The sequence below is a fragment of the Berghia stephanieae genome, chromosome 2 (assembly GCF_034508935.2).
Source record: "Berghia stephanieae isolate SIO BIC M18660-M18661 chromosome 2, UCSD_Bste_1.3, whole genome shotgun sequence".
NCBI lineage: Eukaryota > Metazoa > Mollusca > Gastropoda > Nudibranchia > Aeolidiidae > Berghia > Berghia stephanieae.
Window position 1 is genome coordinate 7,375,786 of NC_088361.1, and position 13,855 is coordinate 7,389,640.

The 13,855-nt window shown below is 35.0% G+C and overlaps 1 protein-coding gene across 1 annotated transcript in view; it reads left to right on the forward strand.

The window, feature by feature from the left end:
* LOC144964244 (vesicular integral-membrane protein VIP36-like) overlaps positions 1-11,113 on the forward strand; it is a 28,057-nt gene extending 16,944 nt beyond the window's left edge. Inside the window, exon 9 of the mRNA XM_078898298.1 lies at positions 1,218-11,113. Within this exon, the coding sequence (XP_078754424.1) occupies positions 1,218-1,381 (164 nt within the window). The 3' untranslated portion in view covers positions 1,382-11,113. The remainder of the gene's footprint in view (positions 1-1,217) is intronic.
* The last annotated feature ends 2,742 nt before the right edge of the window (positions 11,114-13,855 follow it).

Below are 13,855 nucleotides of genomic sequence, written 5' to 3' on the forward strand. Positions count from 1 at the left end.
TGATATGACCTAAATGTGTTGCAAGCGTTGTAAAACCCTTAAAAGCAACATATATATGTGTAAATATTTGAGTGTGTTCCTCTTGGCTGGGACCTGTGCTTGTGTCTGGATGAGACTGTTAGGTGATCTCAAAGTACTTTAATTGTGTGCTATTGGAATCAACATCTATTTCCTATTTGAACCATTTCCCCTTTGTCTTCCCTATTGTGTGTTTTAATCGTAATTCTAGAACTTTTTACTATCCCATTTTCTTCCTTATTACTGGCGCTGATATGACTTATGTGTTGCAAGCACTGTAAAACCCTAAAAATCAAACAACAACAAATTCACTGACTCTGAAAAGGATATTGGAATCGGCTTTGGCAAAAACTTAAATTTTTATTTCCACATTATTGATTTTATAGATAAAGCAAACCAAATGATGGATATGATCTTCAGAAGTTTTGACATGATAGTCTAGACAAATGTATTTTCATTAATTTTTACAAATGTCCTGTTCGGCTTGTCCTTGAATAAGGCAGTTTCATTTGGAGTCGGATGTGCAAAAGGCAATATATCAGCATTGAAAATTGAGGGCCTTTTATATCGTATGTAAAAGTATTTGGATTTACCTGGTCTTATATATAGTTTTCGGGGAGCCCTTTTCCAATTGTTTAAATAAATCTTCATGAGGTTAACTTGGATATCTCAGGGTTTTTTTTTCATTTTTAGTTTGAAATATTACCAGAGAAGGCTGCTTTAAAATCGTTTACAACCGATGCAAAAATGGTATAAGGGGAATTTTTTAACTTTATAAAAAGAACTGTAAAACTTTTGAACAGTATGAAGTCTGATATGAAAAAAAATGTTGCTTGTTTTAACAAATTGATAATAATGCTTGAAAAGAAACATTCAATTCCCAATATTTATATGATTACATTTAAATACTCAGGGTATTCAATGGTCTAAATAACCCTTTAATCGATGATATAATATGATTTTTTAAATAGAAAGTATACATTACTAGTGGTGATAATAAAATAATAGTAAAAACTACAAATGTATTCCTTCTACAAACAACTCAAATAGCTATTTCAAAAGGTCAGGATATTCCTATCTTGATCTTTGATTTAAAAACATGCATATTTTTTTTTTTCAACTTTCCATTCAAAGAAGTGATGATTGATTCTTTCCTTTCTTTCATCTAACCATCCCGCCTTTGTTTTTTTTTAACCCAGATCGTGTAGATGATAACAAAGGATCTTTTGTGACGGGCGGTATGTCTGGATGGAAATTACTGGTTGTTATCATTCTTCTCATCATTGGTGTCTGCATATGTGGAATGGTTGGATTTGTCATCTTTCAAAAACAGCAAGAAAATTCTCGGAAAAGGTTTTATTAATTCTGACTGAGTTTTCAAAAGTTGTTTGTGTTGCAAGGACTGTTATGAAAAGCACAATTGTTATGGTGTATGAATGGCTGTGTGATGTTAAAGTATGATGCGTCTGGAGTTGAGTATGTTTGTGAAAATCATAAAAACTTTGGAATTGTTTCCATATCGTAATTTCTAGAAAAGATGTTGAAATTTGATATTTATGGAATGAAATCCTTGAAAATCTAAACAAAATTGTTGGCTATGATTTCAGATTCTGCAAAAGTTAACGAGGTTGAATTGTTCATTCTGAAAAAAAAACCTTCTTACTTGTTGACTGGTCACGAGAGCTTTGAATATAATCATATTGCATCATAGTGCCTAACATGTACACCAATAATTCAGTTATTTGTTGTTGTTGCGTATATCAAAAATTAAAAAGCTAAATTAATCTGAGATGATAATTTCTTCTACCTATTAAGACTATTAATCACAATTTTCATGCTTTACCCTTGGAAGACAAGTACCCCATCATAATTGAGTTGCCTTTTGCATTTCTTATTATAATCAAAAGCCCACAACATTTTTTTTTTTTAAATAAAGCATTTCAGTTTTTCCGTGTATTGCATGTGAGACCAAAAATATTCCATTTGGATGATAGTTAAAATTTGGAGCTAGTTTATGTTGTATTTATTTATTTATTTTTGTTTCTTGCCAAATGTAGCAATTTTATAATTTAGATTGTCACCTCCTTTTTAGTTTCATTATTTGACATTCCTTTTTAAATGTCATTTTGTCACAAACTGTGCTCTGGGTTGGGATTCCTGACCTCCCATAGTGGGCAGGGTGGCACGTACTGTATCTTCTATCCTCTTATATCTGTTATCCAATTTGCTTTCTGTCTGTATTGGAATGGGATTACTTGGTTTTGTCCTGGTCCTGGCTGGATAACCTGTCTGGGAGGGAAACAGTCAAATGTATAGTTAGTTTTGGGAGATATTTTATTCCTTGTAAATCATCTCTCTGTTATGCACTGTATTATGATTTGTTTATGTATTATATATATGATTTGTAAACATTTGAGTGTATTCCTCTTAGTAGGGACCTGTGCCTGTGTCTGGATGAGACTTTTCGGTGATCTCAAACTAGTACACTGACAGTGTGCTCTTGGAATCTACATCTGTCCCTATTTGACCCAATTACCCTTTGTCTGCCTTATTCTTGGATGCTTTAATTGTAATTCTAGAGCTATTATCCAATTTTCTTCCTTTTTACTGGCGCTGATATGACCTTGATGTGTTGAAAGCGCCGTAAAACCCTTAAAAACAAACAAACAAACAGACTTAGGTGATCTCAAATTACTACTTTCGTAGTGTGCTCTTGGAGTCTATATCTGTTTCCTATTTGAACTAATTCCCCTTTTTCTTCCCTTTTCTTGGGTTCTTTAATTGTTATTCTAGAACTTTTTACTATCCCATTTTCCTCCTTTTTATTGGCACTAATATGACCTAAATGTGTCGCAGGCGCCTTAAAACCCTTAAAAACAAACAAACAACAACAATACAGACATACATGCTGTCCTCTTTAATGTTACCAGAAACTTCAGTATTTAAAATTGAATTGCAGTTTTAGCTACATTCAAATTTAGATTTTTGATATCATACCAATTTCCCCTTTGTTCCATTTCTTAATTATTATTATTTTTAAAAAACTTATTTCAGTAATAAGTAAATGTTGACTGTTGAATGTGCATGAGAAAATCAGTCGCTTGGTGAAAATTTTGGATTTGCATTTTTTTGCATTTTCTGAAAGCATATACTCCCCTGAGCATTTTAATCTTTATTTGAAGTAAATCGGGTGATTTTTCATGAAGTTATGGTCAGATGTATGGGTCAGGGTCTGGAAACCTTATTTTGAGAAAATGGCTCTCAAAGTTGAGAGCATATTCACCTATGTCATAGGAAATGTATGTGTATTTTATGTTGAATACGTAAAATATAGAATTGACAGGACCATATGGAATTCCTTCCAGTGTCAAATTAAAGCATAACGATCAATTTATTCCAACCAAATCATTTATTCCACGTCTCATAAGTCATTCATGCCATGTTTACACTTTGTTAGTTTCATTCTCAGTCTCAGTCTCTGTCATGACAATCGAAGCTCTTCAAATATAATTTCTTGATTAATGTTCAAAACCAAGAGAGATGGTGTTACACAGATAATCCATGTCTAATAGATTGAACTTAAATTAAAACATTAAACACGTGAAAACTTAGATTAAATCGAAGACAGAAGGGGGGTGTGTCTCCTATTCTTGTTCCAGGGATATCGACTCATCATCGTCTTCCAAAGAATCAGAAAGGGTATCTTTGGTGCTGAAATACTCTCGTATTATTTGGGAGGCACTCCCGCTTCGAACAACATCCCCAAAACAGATTTTAGTGGCCTGGTTGATAATATTTGCTACTTGAGCGGCTTCGGCTGATGTTGTTTTCTGTGCCATTTTTGTTTGCGGATGTGAAGGTTGTGAATGTAAACAAAGACTAGACGACGGATGGCATTGTATAATTTTAATGAATTTTGCAGAAAATACAAGTGCATTAATTAAAAGCATATGTTGAGACAATCAAGGGAAAGATAAAGAAGGCATTTGGAGGGGAAAATGTGCTTTTTTCGATATGTGAGTGCATTGTTTTGTGCATCAAACTGCCGTGACCCAGATTCGTCGAAGTCACTCGACTTCACTCGACTGGCCATTGACGAGTCCCGAGTCATGGATGCGCAGAGATTCTCACGGTCAGCATTCTTTATGTAGTTCATGCGCACTAGGTTTCAATGGAAAGCCAGGGGAATCCCCTTTAATTTGATATGCATTACATACTGGATTCTTAGAAAACTAATGTCCGTCCGCGAGATCTAAAAATGGGAAAGATATCGAGCAACTTTTCTCAAATTTCATACTTTTTCAACTAGACTAGACATTTTTGATAAAAATTGACCTTCGAACTAAAATAGGCAATATCTCAGCTCGAATCTCTTCACCAAGCGACTGATTTTCTCATGCACCATAACAAATATTTGAAGGCTGGTTTTCCAAAACTTGTTACGTCGATTCTTTTACTTTTTGAGATTTTCCTTCCGCGAGATAATTTGAAACAAACTTTATTTTAAGCATCAACTGGCTCAAGAATTTCCGTAGATTTGTGTGAATTTGAGGTTTAAATATGATAAAATAATAGACCGAATGAGAAATTGTAGGAGAAATAATCCTCAATTTCTCAAAATGGAAAAAAAGAGAGTTAGGGAGTTTTGGAAAACCACTCTTCATTTGTAATGGGTATTTATTGTGGTGTTAGTTGGCCATTTCATGAATTCATCATTTACTATGTTTTATACCTGGTTGAGGTTCGTGACCTCCCATAATGGGCAGGGAGGTACTTGCTGTCTCTTCTATCCCCCTATATCTGTTTCCCAACACGTTTTCTGTCTTTGCCTTGGAATGAGATTACTTGGTTTTGTCCTGGCTCTGGCCGGATACCCTAGCTGGGAGGGAAACAGTCACATGTATAGTTAGTTTTGGAAATGATATTTTTGTTTGTCTTGTAAATCATCTCTGTTGTGTATTATTTCTATATTTGTTATTTTGAATTTATAGTGTAAGCATGTGAGTGTATTCCTCATAGTAGGGATCTGTGCTCGCGTCTGGATGAGACTTTTAGGTGATCTCAAACTTAGTACATTGATGGTATGCTCTTGGAATCTACACCAATTCCCTATTTGAACCAATTCCCTTTTGTCTTCCCTTTTCTTGGGTGCTTTAATTGTAATTCTAGAACTTTTTACTGACCCGTTTTCTTCCTTTTTACCGATGCTGATATGACCGTTATGTGTTGCAAGCGTCGTAAAACCTTTAAGAACAAGAACATATGCTTTATATCCTAGTGATATGGTTTTATTTTGTCTCAGCGGGATTATTATTGGGTGCTATATAATAACATTGGTACAAGGTATCTAAGTGGTAGAAAACTTAAATTTCTTATATGATACAGGAACGCTTTTAGCATCTTGTCTCTTTTGAAGAAACAATTGAATTACAAATCTGTTGTTGAGAGAATTTTCTTCTTGTGAGTTGAAACGATTTATTTATCAGTATATTTAATCAATTTAAGACAAACAGCACACTCTTCATTGTGGTATTTTGAAAAGAAGACTTGTTTTTCCTGGGTGGGGATCCTGACCTCCCATAGTGGGCAGTGAGGTACTTGCTGTGTCTTCTATCACCCTGTGTCTGTTTTCCAATTGCTTTCTGTCTTTGTCTTGGAATGAGATTACTTGGTTTTGTCCTGACCCTGGCCAGAGTCCTTGACTGGAAGGGAAACAGTCGAATGTTTATTTATAGTTTTGGAAGATGATAATCATCTCTCTGTTATGTACTGTTATTTTATTTTTTTAACATATGACATGATTTGTAAACATTTGAGTGTATTCCTTTTAGTGGAGACCTGTGCTGGTATCTGGTTGAGACTTTAAGGTGATCTCAAACTAAGTACACTGATAGTGTGGAATCTAAATCTGTTCCCGATTTGAACCGATTCCCATTTGTCTTACTCTTTCATCCAATTTTCTTCCTTTTTACTGGTGTTGATATGACCTAAATGTGTTCCAAGCGTCGTAAAACTCTTAAAATTAAAACAAAACACAAAACTCTTGTTTTTCAGTAAACAAAACCTTTTTGATTTTAAGAAAAGTCTGTCTAAAATTGATTGAAATGGCATGATCTGACGAGTTTCTTGTTTTGACTAAGTGCAAATCCTCTCCATTGTTAATATTTTATTGTGCTTTTTTATTTTTCATTATTATATGTGCACATACATATCTATCCAAAGTCTAAATTTTTGTCATATGATGTCCCCCACAAGCAGACCAAAACCATTCATGTTGGTGAGCCTTTCTCTTATTATAAGATTGTCTCCCTTCTCATTAGTGTGTTTTGTATTTAACCTCATGATGATCTTAAAAGTGATTGATTATATTTATGCATTATCAAACTTTTGTCCCTGGGCGGGTTCCCGACTTCCCATAATTGGGCAGGGAGGTACTTGCAGTGTCTTCTATCCCCTTGTATCTGTTTTCCAATTACTTTCTGTCTTTGTCTTGGAATGAGATTACTAAGTTTTGTCCTGATCCTGGTCGGAGTCCTTGGCTGGGAGGAAAACAGTTAAATGTATAGTTATAGTTTTGGGAGATGATTTTTTTCCCTTGTTAATCATCTCTCTGTTATGAACTGTTATTGTTAACATATGATTTGTAAACATTTGAGTGTATTCCTCTTTGTGGGATCTTGTCCTGGTGTCTGGGTGAAACATTTAGGTAATCTCGAACTAAGTACACTGATAGTGTACTCTTGGAATCTACATCTTTTCCCTATTTGATCCAAATCCCCTTTGTCTTACTTTTTCCTTTTAATTGTACATCTAGAATGCTTTTAGTATCCAATTTTCATCCTTATTATTGGCGCTGATATGACCTTAAAAACCTTTGTCCCTCGAGTCTCACAAGTGTATAATGTATCAATATTTAAACAGAATGTATTTATTAATTAATTTGGGATCTTTTGACTTTAGTTCATATTGATTTTGATTGTTACTTTGTTGGGTATTTATTTTGACATTTTGTTTCGTTTATGGCTACTCTTGAAAGGTTTTCTTAGTTTCTTCATTGCATAATGATTTAAAAAAAAAAAAACTGGTGCAGAAGTGGATGAATATTTTTTAAAAATTAGTTATGTCTGGTCAACAAATAATTAGTTACTTTTCCATTGAATTTGATATATATATGAATATGTATATGTTTTTAATGCAAAGAATGGGTGGGATTCCTGACCTACAGTGGGCAGGTAAGTGCCTACTGTGTCTTCTATTCCCCTACATCTATTTTCCAACCGGAGGGGTGAAACAAATGTATAGAATAAGTTTTGGGAGATTATATTTTTTAAAATTGTAAATCACGTCTTTGTTATGCATCATTAGCTTTTGTTTTGAATATATTTTGTAAACATTTGAGTGTATTCATCTTCGTGAGATCCTATGCTTGTGCCTGGATGAAACTTTTAGGTTATCTCAAACTGAGTATACTGATAGTATGCTCTTGGAATCTAGTTCTCTTCCCTATTTGGATTATTCCCCTTTGTCTTACTTTTTCTCATGGTCTTTACTTGTAATTGTAAACATTCTTCAACTGACCATTGGTGCTGTAAAATTCTTAAATACAATTTAATGCAGCTGAATTAAATCAATAATGATAGACCGTCATATTATCATTTGGGGGTCCTGATTGCTCAGTTGATAGAGCACTCGCTTCACATGCAAAGGGACCAAGATCGATCTCGGGTGCAGTCGAGATTTTTTTCTGTCTACCCAGCAGTGAGTGGGTAGCTGGGTCTCTTAGACCTGTGGAAATTACTTTGCGATAGATTAGCATCCGATCAAAAAAGCAGCTGTTGTCCGTTTTACGAAATAGAAACCGGGATAAACTCCAGCTCCATGGATGGGCCTAAAGGCTGTGGAGGATTTCTTTTAAATAATATTTGTAATCATGCCGGAAATTGCAATCAGAATATTTCATTTTGTAGAGATGATACAATGTCATATGAAGTGCTTTAGATAGTTATTTAAACTTAATTGGTAATTATTGATTTACTTTTTGTAGACATTCATTTAATTGTATCGATTTTATACAAAATCCTGTTCCATCATCAAGTTGGACTAATTGGTAGTCTCAGACATGACACAGGGATAGATTGTTCATGGGTTAACATCTGAGACTGTGCCTAAAGGTTGTTTTCATCACATTTGCCACAAAATTACTCCAATACAAAGCCATTTTGAAAAAAAACTAATAAAGTTTGTTTCCATCACTTTTTATTGGTTGAACAATGAAATATAAACTATATTAAAAACTGACGATCCAGCATCAAAATGATTGTGTTTTAAAGTGTGGACAAAGTTGATACTCTGACCACTCTTTTTTTTAAACCTTTGAGAAACTGTTACTGCTGGGTGGGATTTTTGACCTCCCATGTCTGTTTTCCGCTTTTCTTTCTGTCTTTGTCTTGGAATGGGATTACTTGTTTTTGTTCTGGCTCTGGCTAGAGTCCTTGACTAGGAGGATAACAGTCAAATGTACAGTCATTGTTTTGGGAGATGATATTTTTTTCCTTGTAAATCATCTCTCTGTGTTACATTTTTTTATTTTGTTATAAATATATATTGGTTTGTACACATTTGAGTGTATTCTTCTTAGGGAGGACCGGTGCTTGTGTCAGGAAGAGACGTTGAGGTGATCTCAAACTAAGTACAATGATAGTGTGCTTTTGGAATCTACATCTTTTCCCTATTTAAACCAATTCCTCTTTGTCTTACTTTTTTGGTTGTTTTAAAAGTATTTCTAGAACTTTTGACTATTTCATTTTCTACCTTTTTACTAGCGCTGATATGACCTAAATGTGTTGCAAGCGCCGTAAAACCCTTAAAACAAAACACAAAATAGATGTTTCTGCAATTCGATTGGATATTGGAGTCAGATTGTCAGTTTTTGGTTTATTTTAAATTATTCAATTGATAGAAAACGAATCTCGTCCTTATTTTTTCCAAATGATTATTGAAATATTTTATGGCGAGTGTTATAACAGCAACGTTTTGGCACAGCCTTATCTGTACTCTGTCTAAAGCAGTCACCTTTACTTTTATTTTTATTGTATACTTTACAGAGCATGCTCTGAGTGGGGTTCCTGACCTCCCATCGTGGGCAGGGAGGTACATACTGTGTCTTCTATCCCCTATGTCTGTTTTCCAACATGCTTTCTGTCTTTGTCTTAGGATGAGGTTACTTGGTTTTGTCCTTGCTGAGAGGAAAATAGTCAAATGTACAGTTATAATTTTGGGAGATTATATTTTTTTTCCTTGTAAATCATCTCTCTGTTATGCACTGTATTATGTTTTGTTTACTTATTATATCTCCCATAGTGGGCAGGGAGGTACATGCTGTGTCTTCTATCCCCCCATACCTGTTTTCCAATTGTTTCCTGTCATTGTCTTGGAATGAGATTACTTAGTTTTGTCCTGATCCTTGCCGGAGTTCCTTGACTGGGAGTGAAACAGTCGAATGTATAGTTCTAGTTATAGTTTTGGGAGATGATATTTTTTTCCTTGTAAATCATCTCTCTGTTATGCATTGTATTATGTTTAGTTTACATATTATATTATATGATTGGTAAACATTTGAGTGTATTCCTCTTAGTTGGGACCTGTGCTTGTGTCTGGATGAGACTTTTAGGTGATCTCAAACTAAGTACTTTAACGGTGTGCTTTTGGAATCTACATCTGTTCCCTATTTGAACCCGTTCCCCTTTGTCTTACCTTTTCTTTTGCACTTTAATTGTAATTCTAGAACTTTTTACTATCCCATTCTCTTCCTTTTTACTGGCGCTGATATGACCTTAATGTGTTGCAAGCGCCGTAAAACCCTTAAAAACAAAAAACAAAAACGTATTATATCTGATTTATAAACCTTTTGAGTGTATACCTCTCAGTGGGACCTGTGCTTGTGTCTGGATGAGACTTTTAGGTGATCTCAAACTAAGTATTTTGATAGTGTGCTCTTGGAATCTACATGTTTCCTATTTGAACAAATTCCCCTTTGTCTTACCTTTTCTTGAGTGCGTTAATTGTAATTCTAGAACATTTTACTATCCCATTTTCTTCCTTTTTACTGGCACTAATATGACCTTAATGTGTTGCAATCGCCGTAATACCCTTAAAAACAAAACGAACAGAGCATGCTGTAAGGTAGGAACATTGATGGTTATATGTGCTACGTATATAATGTTGTGTTGACATCCATAAGTGCAGTAAAATTTATGAGCTAAAAACCATAACAAAAAGAAAAATCCATCGTGCAATCTTGATTGCCCCTTTCTATGGGATGCCTTGTTTTGATAGTTTTTAGACCTATGAACAGGAACCTTTCTCTTTTGCACTTGTTACTGAGTTATCCTTTACCTATCATCGATGCGGGTGGTTGGATGGGAGCATCACCCTTGAATCATATACCTATGATGTTCGCATGGGTGTACGATCCGATAGTGATGTCGTTTCTTCTTCTCTTTACTAGCCTATCCTGCTTCTTTGGTTTGTGATTGTATTTTTGACAGGGGATATTTTATTTCTTTAAATCTTCTGCCTGTTTGTTCTTGGTTATTTATAATTTAGCTTAAGATATCTTTAGGTTATGATTTTGATTTACATTTGTACTATTTTTGTTAGATTGCTTGTTTTTTTTTGTTTCAGCGGTCTCTCATATAACCTCAATTGTGTTGGAAGAGACCTAAAGCAACAAACAAACAAAAAACCTATCATCGATTATCTGTTCAGTGTTTATTTCTGTGAATGTATGTGTGTAGGATTATTTTCCTTGGCTATTGCATTACGTTAACATGTTAAAAGCGCTGGTAATTTTTTAAAAATTATATATTCCCTTGGCCAAAGTAAGGTGCAGGTTAAATTGAAATGTTGAAGCATACGAATTGGCATTTTCCTTCACGAGAAGCATTATAATGTTCATTCTTTTATGCTGGAATTGTTTTAGTTTCTATAAAATGTTCAATTGAAATTAGTTTGCTCTATTAATGTTTAATTATGCTTTTCATGTCCTGATAGTATTCCACACCATGAATAAAGATTTGTTGTATTTTTTATCATTTTTTGTTTTTGTTTTTGTTGGTTTTTGCCACTTTTTTTCTTTGGTATTCAATTTACATGGCCATTTTACTCATAACCACATCATCATCATCACTACCACCTATACTGCATCACCCAGCACTACATCATTGAGATCATACCGTACTACCACTGCTACAACCACCACCACCCATCATTTCCACATCCACTACTATTTCATCATCAACACTATCACCATTAATACAACTATCACTACCACACCATTCTTGCCACCACTACTACAACCTCCTCCAACACATCAATAATACTACCACCTCTGCTACAACTACCATATCATCATCACCACCACTAGCATTACTACAAATGTCATCACTACCACCACTTCTGCAACCACTATATCATATCACCACCATTATAGCATCATTACCGCCACCTGTACCATTCATTTTAATATTTTATATGTCATTATGAATTGGTTTCGGATTTGAAAAAGGGGGTTTTGGGACGATTATTATAGATCTTAATAGATTATATTTTGCAAGCAGAAATTCCTGTTTAAGCATTGGAATTCTGAAATTTACGTGAGCCAAATTTTATGTTGGAGTCTCTGGAAAACTTGAAACAATGGGAGGTGGGCATTTGTATTATTGATCTGTGAATAAGGGAAATGTGGCTGAAATGGAGAGAATGTAGAGGAAAAGATTATTATTCTTTCACCAGCTCTGCTCTTCTCAATTAGTTCGTCAACGGATGCCTACAGCCAATTCTTAGAGGAGGATGAAAAGATTAGGAGGAAGAGAGGTTAAATCTGGGATGCAAGATGTGTTGAAAGTGAAGAAATCCAAACCTGTGAATGAGATTTCAGATCTTGACAAAAAGGAAATATCAGAGAAAATAGAAAAAACGGCAAGAGTATTTGAATACCCTGAAGTTTATTATTCAATCAAATGCATTGATATCTTCAAATAAGTTGAAGAAAAGTGAATATGGGGACCTTACATTGCTGTGGAAGCAGCAGTCAAGGAGTTGAGTTGCCTCTACTAGTCGAGAAACTAACTGTTGAAGGAAATTGATCTTTGTTTTAATCCTAGAATTTAAAATACTTCACCTTGGAAACTCCTTGAATTCCACAATGGAATTGCTGTAGAAACCCTGGATCTAAGTTGTCCCCACTAGCGGAGAAACTCAAGCGTCGAAGGGATAAATCGTTGTTTTAATCCTTGAATTTAAAAAATAACATTGAAAACTCCTTGAATTTCAAAATGGAATTGCCGTTGGAGCCCGGAGCATTCCTCTTAGTGGGATCTTGAACTGGTGTCTGGATGAGACTCTTTGGTGATCTCAAACTAAGTACATTGATCGTGTGCTCTTGGAATCTACATCTGTTCTGTATTTGAACCATTCCTCTTTGTCTTACTTTTTTCCTCAAGTCCTTTTAATTGTACATCTTGAATGTTTTTACTGTCCAATTTTATTCCTTTTTACTAGCGCTGATATGACCTAAATGTGTTGCAAGCGCCGTAAGACCCTTAAAAACAATCAAACAACTTCAATATAAGTCTTAACCAATCTGCTTTGCAAGGTAGAGAGAGACGGGGAAAGGAGAAAGATAACACCATCGGTGGTATATTCACTGAGAATAAATAATGTTCACCCGACGATAAGACTAAAAGTGAATTGGATTCACTACAGGTAACGAGGAGTGAGTCAAGATCATAACAGAGCACATCTTTGATTGCAAGGTCATGGAAAGAAATGCCCAGAACATTGCAATACTCGTGCAGTTAGGGATAGAGGCGTGGAACAATATCACCCAAGAACAAATCCAGCATTACATTGAATCAACGAGAAGACGATTCAGATCCTTTTCACATGTTGATATGATCAATTTTCACCATGTCACACATTGTTTTGTAAAGGATAAAACAAACTTTCATTAAAGCAGATTGAGAATAGACGTATCTTACGTGGCTGGCGTACGTTGCTTTCACAAGTGGTGCAGTTATTTGCTGTTCACGCGATGGGTCACCCCCCCCCCCCTCCCTTCCACGCAGCTTCTTATTCTCCTGTATCATCATTTTCGTCATCGTCATCATCATCATCTGGGTGGGGTTCCTGACCTTCATAGTGGGCGGGGAAGTACATGTACTGTGTCTTCTATCCCCCTATCTGTTTTCAATATGCTTTCTGTCTTTGTCTTGGATTGAGATTACTTGGTTTTGTCCTGGCTGGGAGGGAAACAGTCAAATGTATAGTTAGTTTTGGGAGAATATATTTTTTGGTTGTAAATCATCTCTCTGTTATGCACTGTAATATTTTTCCTTTTACATATGTATGATTTGTAAACAATTATTATTGAATGTGTTCCTCTTGGCGGGGACCTGTGCTTGTGTCTGGTTGAGACATTTAGTTATCTCAAAGTACACTATAGTGTGCTCTTGGAATCTACATCTGTTCCCTATTTGAACCAATTCCTTCCTTATTCTTGGATGCTTTAATTGTAATTCTATAATTTTTTACTATCCCATTTTGTTCTTTTTTTTACTGGCGCTGATATGACCTAAATGTGTTGCAAGCGCCGTAAAACCATTAAAAACAAACAAAAAATTCATCATCATCATCATCATCATCATCATCATCATCATCAACAACAACAACATTTACGCCCCCCTCGTCATTTAACTATTGACAGCAGCTTGTGGTATCACCCGGTCTTCCTCAGTACGACAAGTCCCACTTGAAAGACAAAAAAAAGAGATATTGA